Source organism: Chaetura pelagica, unplaced genomic scaffold (genome assembly GCF_000747805.2).
Source record: "Chaetura pelagica isolate M959 unplaced genomic scaffold, ChaPel_1.0 scaffold104, whole genome shotgun sequence".
Lineage (NCBI taxonomy): Eukaryota > Metazoa > Chordata > Aves > Apodiformes > Apodidae > Chaetura > Chaetura pelagica.
Genome location: NW_009953786.1, coordinates 10,238,235 through 10,255,748, shown reverse-complemented (window position 1 = coordinate 10,255,748; position 17,514 = coordinate 10,238,235). Strand labels below are relative to the sequence as shown.

Below are 17,514 nucleotides of genomic sequence, written 5' to 3'. Positions count from 1 at the left end.
CTGGAGGGGACCAAGGGCATCAGCCCGGTCTGTTGGTGGCATCTAAACAGAACTCGAGGGTTGTACTTGTTTCCCCTGGATGTCTAGAAAGTGCTCGTGGCTTCGATGTTGAATAATAGGTACTCTCCTCATGGGAAAATGTACTGACCCTCTTTAAGTGCCTGTGCTGCGGGTGAGGAGGAATTTGGCCATGGAAGTCCATGTGGTTTTCAGCTAGTTGAGAAATTCCCAGTTTATTCTTACTATCTGTCTACGTGCTGTTGCTGTACACAACTTAAAATCCAAGTAATTAAGTGATCTTTTGGATAAACCTGCTTTTATAGCAAGATATATTTTTTGTGTTTTGAGTGGGCAGACTGAAGCAGTACTCAATTCAGGTGATATTTCTCGTCATTACACCGTAGCCTCATGGTAAAGAACCTCTTTCTCTCAGGTTTGCAGGAGGTTGGGAATTATAGAAGTGGATTATTTTGGACTGCAGTTCACTGGCAGCAAAGGCGAGAATCTGTGGCTGAATTTGAGGAACAGGATCTCGCAGCAGATGGATGGTTTAGCCCCTTACCGGTTGAAATTAAGAGTCAAGTTTTTTGTAGAGCCGCATCTTATCTTACAAGAACAGACAAGGTAAGTTAAAGATACTTGTAAGTAGATTTAATTTTTTTTTGTTTGTTTTCAGTTTCTGTAACTTACGATTCCACTGGTTTTTGTTTCTTCCTTCTTCTGTTAATCTTAGCTTGACTTTTCTGTGTAGTTTTAGATCCCTAACCTTAAGTGCATTGTGCCTTTTTTGGAAAAACAGAACAAAAAAACACACAAAAAATGGTAGTTTTGCAAGTATTTTGTATATTGTGTAGCTAACAGTAAGTAATGAGTGTAGGTTATTCCTTGAGCACATAGTGCTGGAAGTAGAAGAAACTAAGCTACCAGTAGCAAATTATTTATATGGTATTTGCATGCCCGATAGTAACCCCTGTTCAGTGGTGTTACTCTAGGTCGTTCTAAGCCACTGGTACAGAAAGGCAGGAAACAATTCCTCCCACACAGAGCAAACTTGCTGAACTCCTTTTCGTCTGGTATTATGTTACAGTAACTTTCAAATAGCTGCGGGGCCTCTGAGGCTACAAAAGCAACAGCTGTTTTGCTTCTTCTGTAGCCAGGCCTCTTAACTGAATTGTTATACTGTTACCCAATCCTACCAATTAGTCTTCTAAGATTAGTAGTGAACATTTGTTTTTACTCCTTGAGTTTGATTGCCACACCAGTTGCAGTTATCTTTAAAGAAAGCTGAGCATGTATATTTAATGCTGAGCTTTCAACTAATTTTTCCTGTTAGTTTTCAATAGTACAGTTAATAGAAGTGGGACAAATTGAAAACAAGTGTCTATATGATGATACCAAAACACATTTTCTCTACTCACCTTAACTCTGTACTTACAGAATTAAGACCATGATAAAACATGGTGTCTGCACAAAGCATTTGTCTGAAGAATTTGGTGAGAGGCTGGCACCATGGTTTAATGCTTATTTCATCAAAAAAAGGTTTTGAGTTAGGAGCATGCATGTGTTTTAATTTTTAAACTAACGCATGCAGAGGAGAGGCTTTTGATGAGCTTGTCCATCTGCTTCAAGCTTTCAGAATGTTATGAAGCTAGAGCATAGTTGTCTTATAGAAAAGCTTTGGTTAGGCAAGTCATTCTAAGCAAATTCCAGTTTTGACATACCTTACTTTGGAAACATAAATTCTACTATCTGTGGCACATCTTTGGGCTCTTCTTGAGTATTTTCTTTAAAGAAGCTTGTCTTACTTAGATATTTTCAATGAGCATATGTGAAAAACCAAATAATGAAGGATTTTTATGTAGAACAAAGGGAGCAACCAGTTTCATACCTGATGAGGCAGAAGAGGTGACCCTGAGCATGTTGGATGTCCCCATACACAGACCAAATCAGCGTTAAATCTGAGAAAATCCAAAGCTGATATGATTGGCATTTTTCTCCTATCTTCGGTGAATGTTTGTTCAACTTCACAAGGTTTTTTGCAGACACTTGTATTCCTGCCTCCAATACTGTCAGTGCAAGACTTGACAGGTTATGGAAGTTAATAGAGAGCTTAAACTGGTAAAACATACCCCAAGGGCCTAAAAGACAGGTAGTGTAGCTACAGTGCACCTGAGCTCGTATGCCTACATCAAAGTAACAAGTACTTCTCCACGATGAAGGTTAATTTAAAAGGTTGTAGGTGGGATAGGCTTCTTTTATGTATGAATTGACTGTTCTAAAACTAATATATTTAACAAACTTTAAAATAAATTGAGGCTCAGTCATCAGAAGGCATCTATTTAAGTTCTTAATTGCTTACCATTTTGGAGAGCAACAGACATTGAAATTAGTATTTTGTCACTGTCTTGTAAACACAAGTAGTCCTGTGAGGCGTCAGCTGAGCTCTTCAGTTTACCTCTTGAGTTTTTTTACTGTTCTTGCTTAAAACAAATACAACTTGTAAATAGTTTGCTGAAAGGCAGCTGTTGCCTTTTAGCTGTGCCCAGATGTCTGCATGTAGCAGACCTAGCCTGTGGTTAATGTATATCTCTGTAGTATTGACATTGTTTCGGTATGTCTGCTTGAGAAGATTAAGTGCATGGACTCCCAAATTTCCAAAATTTGAAGACTGAGCATTTATGCAAGCAGTTGTGCGATTCCCCTGGTATTCAGCCTTGCAGAAGCTTATGTTTCATATTTAGCAGTTATCTTGTCAAAGTAGTTGCACTGCCTTACAATGGTTTCTACAGCATCTTGTCTTAGTTTCTTTTACTGTGCTGAACACATACTTTTAGTTCAGCTTTCCCATGGCTTCAGGTCCATTAAACCAACTATATCCCTCAGGCCTGAGTCTCCTGATTCCTCTATTCCTACATCTACTCTTTTTTCTACTTGGGTTTACTTGAGGATTTACTGATGTGCACAACTGCATTCGTATTTAATTTGCATGTAAGCATGAGTGATATGAAGGATAAGACAAAAAACTTGTTAAACCTGTCACTGAACTTTGAATCGATAGGTCCATCACAGAACAGAGTTGAAAGGATTAGCTGTACAGCTGACAACTTGTTTCTTACCTGTACTTGCAAAGTGCGTGTGCTGGTTGAGAAACAGCAGTGGGGGTACCCTTGGTTTCCTTTAGCACTTGTCCACGACTGATATATAGGGCGTTTCTGGCAGAGCTGCTGCCTTCTGGTCCCGTGTGTGAGGAACACTGAAGAAGTCTCCCAGTCTTTTACTTGTGGCCTCTGATTCTGGTTTTAGATGCATGTTGAGACTGCTTTTGAAATGTGTAGAAGGCTGCAAGTGATTCTAGATTTTGTTGTTATGGTTCATCAAGATAATAGAGAAAGCTGTGACTGAGTTGTTACCAGCTTTTTTGTATGTACTTTGGAAGCTTTGTCAACCCTAGTTGTACTGCTTTATTAGAGATCCTTGTCTTGCACTTTAAAACTTAGGGGTGGGTGTGTAGCAATTTAATGTACAGGTTTCTACATGCTGTGTGAAAAGCTGATCTGGCAACTGAACATCAACCTCTGCTTCTGTTAGCTTTAGTCGTGTGCAATCCAGTGGAAGATCAAAACCTCATGCATTTTAATCTATTTAGGCTAGGGAGCCTTCTTGCTACCCAGCCATAAGGCGGAGCAGGTTGTAACAGTATCGTTGTCCGCTCTGGCAACAAACGAGCTTCACTATGTGCTTTGCGAATAGGAGAATTGCATGGAATAAAGCAAAACTAACCTCTATGCTACACTTTTTTTTCCCTTTTACTGGGTTAAAAGTGGTTTATGTCTATTGTTCTTTGGATCTCAATTTCTACTTTGACTGCCTGCTACTGAATTTTGCCACAGGATTTTGTAGTTTAGCATTGTTTTTAGTGGAATGAAAAATGTTTCAGTGCAAGAGTGCTATTAAAAAATTACATGCTCCTGTCAACTAGAGTTTTACAAACGAGTCTGAAATGTGAACAGTGCACTTTTTAGGGGAGTTTGAGTAACTAGATGGGTTTTTTGAATGGAAAATCACATTGGCTCAAAAAGGACTGCTATCTTTTTAGTTAAAGATAATGGTCCACAATCTAGGTCAGAAGCTCTGGCTTATGTTTGTTTTCACTGTTTTCTGTATTTCTTGGTAGGTAATGAAACAGTTAGTAAAAAAGCAGGGGTTTTGTCAGAATGATTTATGGGTATTTTTTATCTCGAATGTATTGAAGCATTGATGAATTACAATTGTGGACGTCGAGAAGTTGTTACACTTTGCTACCCGGGATTTCAGGGAGGCTGTTGGCCTGCGGGCGGGAGGGGCTGGCAGGGATGCCGAGAGCGCGGAGGAGGCGCCCTGCGTGCGGGGGCTGCCCTGGGCTTTGCGGGGAGCTCCCTGCCGACAGCGCTGCGGTAACTGCGGGTGGCAGGATAAAGTTAACATGGCAGTGATTGTACAGAAGTAGAAATAACTTAAAACGTTTTTTAAGCAATGTAAAATTGACCCAGAAATATTTCAAAACGGGCAAAGTTACTTGTCTTGTGTAACATGACTGCAAATCAAATACTCAGATGTAAGCCATGACAATTTAAAATAACGTGTCAGATTCTAACAAGCCACACAATCTCAAGAAGTGGTCAAAAGAACTGTATTATGCCAGCCTTGAAATAGGTAGGTGTTGTTTCAGCAGCTGTTGGAAGTTGTGTGTGATATTTCCCAATGTTTGAATTAAATTTGCAAAGTACGTTGTTTTTGCAGTGCTATCAAGTTGTTGCATTGATAAATTAGTAGATGTAGATCTAGTAGGTAGAAAATAAAAACATTCTGTTATCCTGTAGCCCTGGCCAGCCAGTGCTGCAGTGTCATGGTATTTGTTACAATGTAATAGAAGTCTGGTGTAGTAGACATCAGAGTGACTTTAATGGATCTGCTTGTCAAAATCAGTTTAATTGCAGTTGGTAACCTTTCAGCCACGTTACTGTGAGCAAATAAGACAAAGATACTGAGGAACATAATTGTAACTGATGGCTTTGCTTTTTCATATGAAATGGCCTTGTATGCTTTGAAATATAGAGATTTTTGTCAAGGCGTTTTTAGGGAGAAGAGTTATGCCTCTTAATTTTGATTCCTTTATATGGCAGAGTTTTAAATTTGCTTCACAGTAGGAAAGGGTCTTACCTGTAGTAAGGACTGTCATAACTGCAAGAGAACAGCCAGCTCTTTGGAATGTATGCTAAAGATTCTCACCAGTAGTTTGGCAAGAGAATAGATTATTTTGGCTGTATTTCTAGTTCTTAGGAATCATTAGTTTTATACAGATACTTTCATTGGTAAAGGATTGGAGTTTGTAACTTTTTTCACTGGTAGCTAAGTTAGAGCTTAAAACCCTTTACTGTCTTTAGATTTATATTTGATCTGTTTTCCTTTCCTTGATTAAAGTGGTAGAAAAAAAGTTTTCAGTGCAGAACTTTGAATCCTGGTGCACATAATTGTCTACAGTGAGTGAAAAAAATTAATCCTCTATGTATACTCCACATTTTTCATAGAACTTACTCTGTAGGACTGTTTCTGCCAATTCAGTTGGCAATAACCAAATGATTTGCCTCCTGTATGAATTTCATTGTAGTGAAATCATGGCATCCTTTTTGGTAGTAATGTTCAGTATAGTCAGCCTGCATAAATCACTTCAGAGGGAGGCAAAAAAGCATTTGATGTGATATCTAGGTTTGTGATTTTCGTTTGGTAGCTGTAGTTTTTTTGTAAAATGGGCCACCTACTGAAATCTCCTTGCAGCTTCCCCTAATACTGTACATTTAAATTTAGAGTGTTTTAATATGCATTGCATGAATTGTCAAATTTGTGGCAGGTAATACTAATGTGTCACGTAGAACTGAAGTAGTGAATGATGAAGAAACGAAACCAAATACTTTTTCATGGCGGCCAAACGAAGCCATTCTACCAGCAATATTGGAAAAGTAAGCTTTAGAGGACTTCAGTTATTAAGTTCTCAGTTTTCAAACAGTTCATTGTTTCAAAACTTGCTAGGTAAAAATTCCATTAAGCATAAAATACTAACACTGAAGTGAATTCTTTGAAAAGCTGAGTATCTTTATAAGTGGGAACAGCTTAAACAATTTTTTCATCATAATGAGAGATTTCCAGAGAGAAGAGGGGCAGTGGATTGAGTGCTGTTAAGCAATTAGGTCACAATCTAATTTATAAAAATTTACATTAATGCTTTCTGGTAGCTGCTAGAATCTGTAATATGACCAGTTTTGCTACAGACAATCTGGTCCTTGAGATTTCACAGAATTAGATAAGGAACTGCCTCAAGGTTCCTAATGATTTAGCTTTGCTTGACTGTATTCAGCAATAAAAGCATGTTCTTTTTGCCTTTCTGTTTAAGAAGCAAAAGGCTTTTTTTAGTTTTGTGTAAAAAGAAAAAAAGAAAAGTCTGTTTTTATATTAATTCTGGCTGGTGTCATGTTTTAAACCTTGAAGAGAAGTATTTTGCTATGGATATTAAATGGATATTAAAAAGGAGAGATGGGCAAATCAGAATCTGCACTGGTCAGATTCACTGTTGCAGAGGCATAAAATGTTTGCAGCCCTCAGTCATTCAGTTTCATTCCTTAAACACACTTAAGGACTCAATGAAAAAAAACAACAGTTAATTTGCTACTTGAACTTGGGTTCAGGGCAGCTGCTCTAGCAGATGAGTATGAAGTCATTCACAACTAATTTAACTGGCTGGCAGGCCCTATGTTAACTAGCTTCTGACCTATCATGAATTCAGTTTAGGCAGTGGCTGGGGCCAGAAATTTTTTTTATTTACAGATCAATGACTGTGTGAGATGAACTGCTAAATGCAGGTATTTCTGGCAATACCTGTTCCTAATATGTGCCTTTGTTGCCCTTATCAGAAAAGTGCAAAGCAGCTTAGTCCCTGTGGCATGTTTTACCCTATATGATAGAAGCCAGTTATGGAAAGTTACTGCACATGGACTGTTGTGATGCTATTTCACATTGTACCTTTAACTCATTTATCTACCTGTGCCATTTAGGGGCTTTTTAGCAATGTGACAAACCATGCCTCTGCTGTAGTAGTTTCTGTAATTCATCTGTATTCACAGAAGCAATCTTTTGGTTTTCAGTTTCTGTCTTGATGTCAGTAAGGTCTTTCCAGCAAGGGGAGAAGACTGACTTTTCCCTGTGTAGTCAGAGCTGTCATATGCATAAAGTAAACTTGAAGATAGGTAGGAGAAAGAGATTGGAGCAGATGTTTGACACTTGCTCCTAGAAAAGCCTAAACAAGGAATAACCTGCTAACAAAGACTCCTGTCTGAAGTTCTGGTACTCTTGCCACCTAAACTTGAATCTTGCACAGAGTGAGGTTATTAGCTTCCACCAGACCACCACTGGAACTGCTGAAGTGTAGACTGATGTCTAGATAAGAGTGATGCAGTTAAGCACTTTTTGTCACAATGGGAGTGAAGCTCTAGCATGCCTCAGACTGCCTGCAAAATGAGGTGTTGGTGCTGTGACTTGCTGCAGGAAATGGATTGCAGGGCAATTTATGGGTTAATTTAATACCTATTTTTTCCTGATTGCAGAAGTTCTGGATGCAGGGCATCTTTTGGGCCAGTATTCATAGCTGCAGCTTTTACCATAGTAGAGTGAAAAATGAACACAAATTTTCTAAGTTACATAGTTGCTTGTAGTAGCTCTGTTTGCCTCCTACAATGGAATTGTAGAGCACTCCAACAGGATATATATAAGGTATTACCCAAAATTGCTGTTGGAAGGAAAACTGATTACTTCCTAGTGTCTCAAAATTGAGTGCTGAGTGATTCAATGTAGCTTTTTAAGAAGATTACAGTTAATTTTAGGAAAGTAAAATGTTAATGTCCCATTATTGTGGAAGCTAAGGTATATCCCAGTGGGTACAAGGCTTCATTTATTGAAAGATTTTTTCATCGATATGTGATTACTTTTGCATCTGGTTTCCATAAATATGTTGAGTATTAAGAACAAATAAAGAGATAAAGATGAATGTATAGAAGTTAAGGTAGGCCACAGAGGAAATTAACAGGCTACTTTTAGTGTCAGTATTCTGATATATCTAATTAACTGACCCATTAGATAATTAAGAACAGCTTTATGAATTTTCCAGCTAGTTGTCAAACATGCCTTAATCCCAAATGTAACAGTTCATCTGACAAATATGCGTAGATTATTTTGTATCGTATTCCACAGTGTCTTTTCAGATGTTTGATGTTATTCTGTTATTCATATCATTGGCAAGCACCATCTTCCTTTTGACTGTGGTGGCAGAGGCATTTCAACTATGGATAAAGTATGGCTTCCCCTGTTACATGGTAGATATGTGTGCATGTGCTGTTTTGGGCCACTCTTCCCAAATTTGCTCTTGTGAAATGGTGAATTACTTGTAAATCACAAGGCAATACATTTAAACATAGGAAACTAATCCCAAAATGTAATTGAGATTTTACTCACTAAATTGAAATTATCAAGTGTCCTTAGGAGTTAAAGCAGTTCTTACTAAGAATAACATACGAAAGTGGTCATTTCCTTTAGTAGTGCTTTTAGATACTATCTTCAGTTGTAGCCTCATCTTTAAGTGTGAGTAAGATAGAGGCCATTTTCTTTACCTTTCTCTTCTTGGTTCACTGCAACTTCTTGATTACCAAACTAATGGTTACCAAACACACCTGAGATGTTGTTTGATACATATCTCGATTATAAACATCTTTGAACATCTTGTGAAAGCAAACATTTCTGATTCCATTGCAGGCATATGATTTTCTTGCATATAAAAGAAGATCTTCTTGCTGGTAATCTTCAGTGTTCTTCAGAGCATGCAATTGAACTTAGTGCATTGTTGGCACAGATGAAGTTTGGAGATTATAACCAGAACACTGCCAAGTACAATTATGAAGAGTTGTGTGCAAAAGAGCTCACCACTACTGTTTTGGAGAGGTAAAAAGAGCACAGTGATAAAACCTTTTTGCAGACCAAAATATCTTTGTTATGCCCTTAATTGCTGATGTTATACTGTATCTTGTGCTGTTAAAAAAAATAATCATACAGCTTTGGGGATGAAAAAACAATCTGAATGTTTTAACTAATGTTCTGATTTCAGTTCTTCTTAAAGCCAAATAATGAGTTTTGGGTTTTTTTTGTAAAAAGCAAAAGCTGTTGAATTCTAATACTTGGGGAAATAGAAATATCTTAAGTACCTGGAGCAGGGGAATCCAATTGTAAGTATGTATTGGACCTACACTTGTGAAAACAAGTACCTAGAATTTATCTGTCTCAGTGCTCTTACCCAAAGAAGTAAACAGTATTTCTAAAATGCCTTCATAGCTCAGTTCCTGAATGTCAGTAAGTTTCAGTGTCATGCTTTTCTGCAGAGTTTTTTAGTTATTAACATAGTGGTTGTTCAGGTAAACATGTTGGGAGAAAGTTGTTTTATGGAAAGCCTGGATTATACATAGCTTTTTGGTTTCCAAGTAATGCACAGTATTGTCTCCTGAGCATTCTCAGGATGTATTGGTAATTCTCAATGCTTTCCGGTTCATGATTGCTGGAAATCTGTGGCCAGAAAAAGCAGGTCCAGGAGCATTTAATAGTCTGTTGAACTAGGTAATCTAAAAACGCATGTTGAAACAAGATGCTGACCGTAAAGGCATACACCTGAGTTATTTCACCTATCCTTAATCTTTTTATCAACAGCATTATTGCAAAGCACAAGGAGCTAGAAGGTTTAAGTCAAGCTTCTGCTGAATACCAGGTTCTACAGATTGTTACAACACTGGAGAACTATGGAGTAGAGTGGCACTCGGTGAGAGATAGTGAAGGGCAAAAACTCCTTATTGGTGTTGGACCTGAAGGCATATCCATCTGTAAAGAGGACTTGAATCCTATCAACAGGCATGTATTTTGTGGAACCATTTTTATCTCTCATTTTTCAGAAGTACTGAGCATGCCTTTGTTTATATAAATACACAAAACTGCTCTCTGAATGACTGCAAGGAGCAATTGGAATGTAATGTTTAAGAGCACTATCGTTTATAACCAAAATGACAACTGGTCTTAATATTCTTGATTTTTGTATGCATTTTTGAGGTCTCATCTTCAATCCAGCATCACAGACAACAGTAGATCATTGTAACTTCTGATAAAAGTGCACTGTAGTAGATGTGGGAAATGCTCTTATCCTTAAAAGCTAAATAACCTTTTTTTTCATTAATTTATAGGATTGCTTATCCTGTTGTTCAAATGGCAACTCAGTCTGGGAAGAATGTATATCTGACTGTTACCAAGGAGTCTGGTAATAGTGTAGTTCTCTTGTTTAAGATGATCAGTACAAGGGCAGCTAGCGGACTCTATAGAGCCATTACAGAGACACATGCGTTTTACAGGTCAGTATTGCCACTAGAATCAACTGCTGCTGCTCTTCTCCACAGTATTTGAATTAAGTGCTTAAGCAACTAGCAGTCTGCACTTCAGAAATTCTCTGCAAAATTTCATTGTCTTTGCAGCCTCTACTTTCCTCTTAAGTCCAGAAGCTGAACAGGTTTTTGCTGCTTTCCATTTTGTGGGGTGGGAGTACAAGACAAGTAAGCAAAATTTCTCAGTCTACCACTATGAATAACAGCATTTCAGAATATAAACTTACTGTGTTCTTTAATACTTCATACACAATACATACATTTTTTGTCCCTATGTAAGAGAGGGGAAGAGAGAGCAAAGGAGAAGGAATGTCCTGTCTGTCAGAATATGTAAGTGTTGCTCATACACGCATGTACTCTGTTCTCCTGTATTTGGCTCCTCCAGTTGATAGATGCTATCTGTATGTCACCTGTATATCTTCCTACAATGCCTCTGTCCTTGCTCACCTGCCCAGGATTTTGCTTCATGCCAGCAGTGATCCATTGTCTATATGGTAGGGGTGCTATACTCATTCTTGAGGGCTGATTGTTTAAACCCCTTTTCATGAGGTCCAACACTCTTTAGCAGAACTGTCAAAGACACTTAGTGGTGTTTTTTCTAAATTGTCATATATAAGTTTCATTTATTTTGTAGGAGAAAAATTGGACCTAAAGCAAAGGAAAGTACATACACTAGCCAGGGGCCTCTCCAGTTTCTCAAGTTAGATCATTTTAATACAGTTACAGCAATTAACATCAACTACTTGCTTTTCTAACCACTGCAGCTAATCGGGACTGAACCACTGCTTATTTTGTGAGCCTGATGTTAAGTATGTTTTGTTCTGCTCTGTAGTTACATGCTCGTGCTCTGCTCTTATGCACTCACCATACTTTTTTTCAGGCAATTAAAGCATTATAACTAAAATTTTAAGTTTTTGATCTTTGTCTCTGCTTGTAACTTCTGCCATCCTTAAGAGTTTCTGATTTTAATTTAAGCAGAATTTTAGCTAGACAATTATATTTGGCTTAGATCTTGGACCTGAGGCCTGGCGAGGCTGTAGACCTTGTGCTGTGTTTGTTTTCCTTCTTCATACTCCAGGTGTGGCCTCACCAGTGCTGAGTACAAGGGGGCAATCACCTCTCTACTTCTGCTGGTCACACTATTTCTAATACAAACCAGGGTGCCATTGGCTTTCTTGGCCACCTGGGCAGACTGCTTGTTAATTAGAATCCCCAGGTCCTTTTCTGCCAGACACTTTACAGCCAGTCTTCCCCAAGGCTGCAGCATTGCATGGGGTTGTTGTGGCCCAAGTGCAGGACTCAGCACTTGGCCTTGTTGAAGCCCAAACCATGAACCATTAGCCCAATGATCTAATCTATCCAAGTCTCTCCAGAGCCTCCCTATCCTCATACAGATCAACCCTCCTGCCTAGCTTGGTGTCATCTGCAGACTTACTGATAGTACACTGTATGTCCTTATCAAGGTCATCAATAAAGATGGTAAAATAGAAATGGTACCAACACTGAAATATGCAATAAGCATGGTTAGGGTAGCTGAAATAGTTAAAGGCAAATACAAATGGCTTCATTTAATTCCCTGCACTGTGTTTACTGTTTCTCCTCAGGTGATATGCCACTAGTATATAAAGCATTGACCAGGAATTTGGTTAAAGACATTACTTGACTATGCTAACAATTTCTTGCAAGATTGTATAAAGAAAGAGGTGTTACACCAAAACCTAATAATTAGAATTCTTCTGTGCAGTGTTTGGAAATTACCATGTAAAGAGGTGTTGGGAAGCTGAACTGTGGATTAAGCAAATGTTGGCAGTTCATATTAGCATAATGCCTTAAGTCCCTTCCATGAGCTGACTCCATTTTACCAGGCATTTCACATTTTTGAGGATGCAGAGTAACTGTCACTTTCCCATTTAACACTTTTCAAAGTAGAGTTGTCATGTAAACAACAGTCAAGAGCTTAAATAGTACCTCAGACTGCTGTATTTGCTTTAATTTCAGAAATACTACTTCAGCTTTGGGAACACATTATTGTAGAGATAAGTTTATTTGCATTAGCTAACCAAGTTTGCATTTGTTCTATTGTTTTATAGGTGTGACACTGTCACTAGTGCTGTCATGATGCAGTATAGTCGAGACTTAAAGGGCCACCTAGCATCTCTATTCCTGAATGAAAACATTAATCTTGGTAAAAAATACGTCTTTGATATTAAAAGAACATCAAAAGAAGTTTATGATCATGCAAGGCGATCTCTTTATAATGCTGGCATTGTGGATCTTGTTTCAAGAAGTGACCAAACCCCACCAAGTTCACCCCTGAAGTCTTCAGAAAGTAGCATGAACTGTGACAATTGTGAGGGTCTTAGCTGCCAGCAAACAAAAGCACTGCAAGAGAAGTTGCGGAAGCTAAAGGAGTCCATGCTTTGTATGGTGTGTTGTGAAGAAGAAATCAATTCGACCTTTTGTCCCTGTGGCCACACAGTGTGCTGCAAAACCTGTGCTGCCCAGTTACAGGTAATTGCAATGCCATTCAGATAAGAGTTACCCAATAGAGGGAAGACTGGGTTTACTGTATGCTTAACAGTCACGGGTTAGTATGTTTACATTGATTATTCTAGTAAAACGTGTTGGTTTTTTTTTAATTTTGTTTGTGGTAAACTAGTTCTAAATAACTCTATTTAGGTGTGTTTGAAAGGTAATTTTTACCTGTTGTAATTTAACTTGCAGCAAGGGTAAGAATTAGCTGCGTATTTCTCACAATACTTTGTTTTAAATATGGATGTTATGGAAGAGTGCTCTGCTAATGTGCAATGTGGAGGCAAGTCTCCAGTAAGTGTAGAGTCAAAAAATGAGGTAAACTAACTTCCTGATGTTTTTTCCTTTCCAGTCATGTCCTGTTTGCAGATCTCGTGTAGAGCATGTCCAGCATGTGTACTTGCCAACCCACACCAGTCTTCTCAATCTGACTGTGATATGATCTACGTATACACTTTAAACCCATCATGTACTTTTTAAACTGCACTAATATAAAATGCAACCATTGATTGTGAAGAAGGCAATCACTCTGGCACCTATCCATGATCAAAAGGAAAAATACTGCATTTTTTTACATAACTATTCTTAATTCAGCATGTCCAGAATGGTTTGGGACATCTTTTGAGGGCAGAAGTGTAATAGATTCATGTTACTTAAAAAAAAAAGATGCATAAGTTTGTAGCATGGCAGTGTTGCCAAAAAGCTTGGTGACCCTGGAGAAGTGTGTGGTGTACTCATATTGATGTACCCAGCGAGAGCAACGCAGCCTTTTGTTTTACACTCTAAATCATTTTTAGTACAGTCATTCCATTTATTTTAATAGTAAGACTAGCTTTTACCAATACCAGTTTAGTATGGCTCATAGTTTCTGCTTTTAGTAAACTGCTTTAAAGATAACTTCTTAAAAAAAATGGTTCTTAAATGCAAGTTAAAAGGCTTCATCAGCTATGTTTAATTCAGAATTCTGTTACATAGAAAACAATTCTGAGAGGATAGCTTTGGAAGGGCAGGACAAGTTTGTTAACCTGAAAGTGTTGAGGGTGGATCAGGAAAGTCTTGTGGTTGGCAATGTCCTGTGGAAGCACTGTCATGGGACTTAATTTGCAATTCTCAGTGGGCAAGGTACTGCCAGGTTTCTCACATCCAGCTTGGCTGGTGCTCTTGGGAGCTGCAGTCAGCTGTCCTTCAAGTTGGCTTTATTTTTGGAGACTGATTTTAATATCTTAATTATGTACCATTAGCTTCTAAAATAAGGATTGTGTATAGTTTTAAATTTTTTCCTCAGTTAACATCTTAATTGGGTAGGTCATTTCCTGCTAAAATGTTTTAATCTTCACCCCCCCTACTCGGGTATTTTAGGCTCTGGTTTCCCAGTGTATTCTCCAGGGTACAGAGGGAACTGGAGACCATGTTTGGGTGCAATACTGGCTTAATCAAAGCTAGAAAAGTACACTGTCACTTTACTGAAATTTTCTGACTATACTTTTCATATTGCCTTAATGTAGCAGTAATGTGTGTTTATGCATCTGTTTCTTTGCACAGACATTTTGTCAAAATATTAAAACTCTACTTTTTTATGACACATTAGCATATAAACCTTACTCTAAGAGGGTATTTATTTTTTCACTCTGTAAAGAAACTTTTGTTTCCTCATGAGGCAAGAGCTTTGTCTGATATGGTAGACAACTTCTGTCTTTTTATATTCAGATTAATAAAGGACTTTAAAAATCTACTTTGTGTTAATTATAAGACTTAATTTTTTTCTGAAATTAATGAGACTGCTGAACAGAAAATACAGTGTGAAATATTTTAATGTTTACAGTCTTTAATGTTGTCATGTTTTAAAAGGGAATGAAGTTTCCTTAGATGCATGCAAATTTCAAGGAAGGGAAGAAAACTGACTAACCACCTTTGTTCAGGCAGTGTACTCTAAAACAGATGACAAATTCCAGCTTTATAATAGCTGTCAGAATTAACTTTGTAAAGAATTTTCCTATAGTGAATTGCCCCAAATATATGATATATATTCCAGTGAGATGGAGGAAGTTAAATACAGCTTGGGAGTAGAGATTGGAGTTTCAGCAGTCCTGTCTATGGAAGTTCTTAGCTACAGATCTGTTTGTTTTTTGACTGAAGCTATTTATATTTACTAACTTGAGAGACTACTTTCACATTCTAGAAGAGATGGTCCTTGAGCACTTCCAGTGTGGTCCTTTGGCTTACCCTCACCAGTAAGCTGAAGGGTTTAAGACAGTGCTGGGATGAGACCCAAGCTCTTTGGAATCTGTGGGCTTCTCATAAGTGTGAACTGAAGTCATTTAACTATGACATATTTTACAGTGAACTTTTTGCTATTTAAAACAGATTATTGCAGAGTAACCATGTCCTGTTGTCAGAGCAGTTCATTGGGGATTGAAGCTTGAGGGCCTGCACCTGAAATTGTTTTAGGCCAGATCTGAAACTGCTGATCAGGGGAGGAGGAAGGTGGCTGGCAGCTGGGCAACAAATCCTGAATGCAAGAGCTGTTTATTTCAATGTCGAGTGCATTAGGCACAAGATAACTTGTTTAAAGATGAAAATCTCATCTCTCAGCGAGTGGGTGCTACTGAATATACTTGCAGAGATAATAGAAGTTCTGAAAAAAAGTTCAGTTGTCCCTGTATGCCATGTACCGGAAGGAACAGGTCTGCAAGTGTACCTGTGTACATCTGGGCTAAAGCCAGCTTCCCTCATTTCCCAAGATTACTCTGTGCTGACAGAATTTAGAAATGCCTATTCCATCATCTTATGGCAGCTGGTTGAAGTGGATTGTAAATTAATAGATGTTAATATAGGCAGCTGATTTGAAGCATTCAACAAAATCGAGTTGTTAAAATAGGCAAGCATTAAATCCAGGTCCTTGTAATTAAATTTGCTGTGCAATTAGACATCACTAATAAAAGTAATTCCAGCAGTTAGATCTCTAATCAAGGTGTGGTTTGACGGGTTCTGTGGAATTCAGGCAAAGCTTGTGACTACTGTAACCATTGCCTAGTCTTGAGAAGCTGTGCAGAGGCTCAGGCATAAGGGCTGAGGTACAGGTCCAGAAAAGAGTCTGCCAAGTGCTGCTTGTATCTGTGACTGCCGGGAGTCCAGTTCTGTCTTGGAAAGGAGAACCTGGAGCCCAAGCAGAGGCCAACAGCTTTTTCCAGTTAGGAGGAGTGGGATCATATGGAATGCTGTTACCTGTTCTGGGAATGGAGCACTGGGTCACCCTTTCTGAAAGCTGCAAACCACTGAAAGCCTCACTTGGTTTAGATCCAAGACCTAATGGGCTGCAAAGCAATGTAAGAATAGCTTTGATTTGTTCACAGCTTTCTTCAGAAGCGTTGTTTGAAATTGAGTTGATCATGCTACACTAGAAAAATTTTGCTTAACCATCCAAAACTGCTGCAGTGTGTGTTGCTCAATGTTTGCAGTTCCAGTATGCTGTTTCTTATAAAAAGCACTACACCCAGTCCACATAAGTTGCCAAGAGCTGTGAAGGGTGTAAAAGAAACAATAGGAAATCTTGAACTCTGCATGCCACATAGCCATACTGCTGAAAGAGTCACCTCTTGGTTGCCAAAGTGCTGGTCTTTCTCCTGAGAAGCTTTGTCTGCATGTGGTGATGGATGGCAGCGGGGAAAAAGCAAAGCCCAAACGAACAAAAACCCAATAGAATAGTTGGTGAGAACAACTGCAGTTTGTGTCCTTTACGCTTCTTCCTTGGGGAGCAGGGGGATTGATCACAAGGCTTCATTTGGTGCCTCTCACACCTTATGTTAGTGTATCTGTGTATCAGGCACTCACCATGAAGCCAGCTCCTCCAATACTGGTATTTGCTACCCAAAGCTAGTTTAACTTGGCAAGAAAACTCACAGAAAATTCAGTTCCCATTTCAAAGTTGCAATGCAGCTGCTGTAATCCCATTGGGTGTGTGCAATGTCATTGCAAAAGGCTATAGTCTCAAGTTGCTGCTACAAGTACCTAAATGGGAAAAACCCCTTCAGAGATAAGCATGAGTGGCTGGGTAAATTCCTCTGAAGTACTGTTACATATCAATGTTATTAATAAACAAGACTGGGATTTAGCAATACCTACACCTGCACTAATAGGGCTGGGAACTCCCAGACCTCCCACTGGTATCACTGGCTTTCATTCTCCCTCTGCTCACCTAGATCACTGTCTATGGAGATCTCAGCCTGCCAGGGACTACAAAGGCAGGATGTAGAGATGTTTCAAGTTACAACTGTTAAAAAAGCACAGCTCTCTCCTGCCAGGCAGTCGCTGGTTTCAAGGTACATACAAATGTTGCAACGCTAAAAACCTGTAGATTGAAGGCTTCTGCATTTTGAAATTATTTTATTTTCTTCCTTAAGTGCCATGCAAGCACATACACAGCAGCATTCATTTATTTCAAGATTTATTTCCTTGCTGTATCAGCACTGTTGTGTCCCTAACAGAA

General features: G+C 38.6%; 1 protein-coding gene across 1 annotated transcript; it reads left to right on the top strand.

The window, feature by feature from the left end:
• Positions 1-433: 433 nt before the first annotated feature.
• Positions 434-14,756, top strand: MYLIP (myosin regulatory light chain interacting protein). The gene is made up of 6 exons (XM_010000946.1): positions 434-624; positions 8,836-9,021; positions 9,778-9,975; positions 10,302-10,466; positions 12,587-13,007; positions 13,381-14,756. The coding sequence occupies exons 1-6, from the start codon at positions 542-544 to the stop codon at positions 13,468-13,470; spliced, it is 1,143 nt and encodes a 380-aa protein (XP_009999248.1). The 5' UTR covers positions 434-541; the 3' UTR covers positions 13,471-14,756.
• Positions 14,757-17,514: the final 2,758 nt, after the last annotated feature.

Coding starts and splice junctions, on each gene's coding strand:
- MYLIP (XM_010000946.1), top strand. CDS start 542: ATGGATGGTTTAGCCCCTTACCGGTTGAAATTAAGAGTCAAGTTTTTT. Junction 625..8,835: donor ATCTTACAAGAACAGACAAG/GTAAGTTAAAGA, acceptor ATTCCATTGCAG/GCATATGATTTTCTTGCATA. Junction 10,467..12,586: donor GAGACACATGCGTTTTACAG/GTCAGTATTGCC, acceptor ATTGTTTTATAG/GTGTGACACTGTCACTAGTG.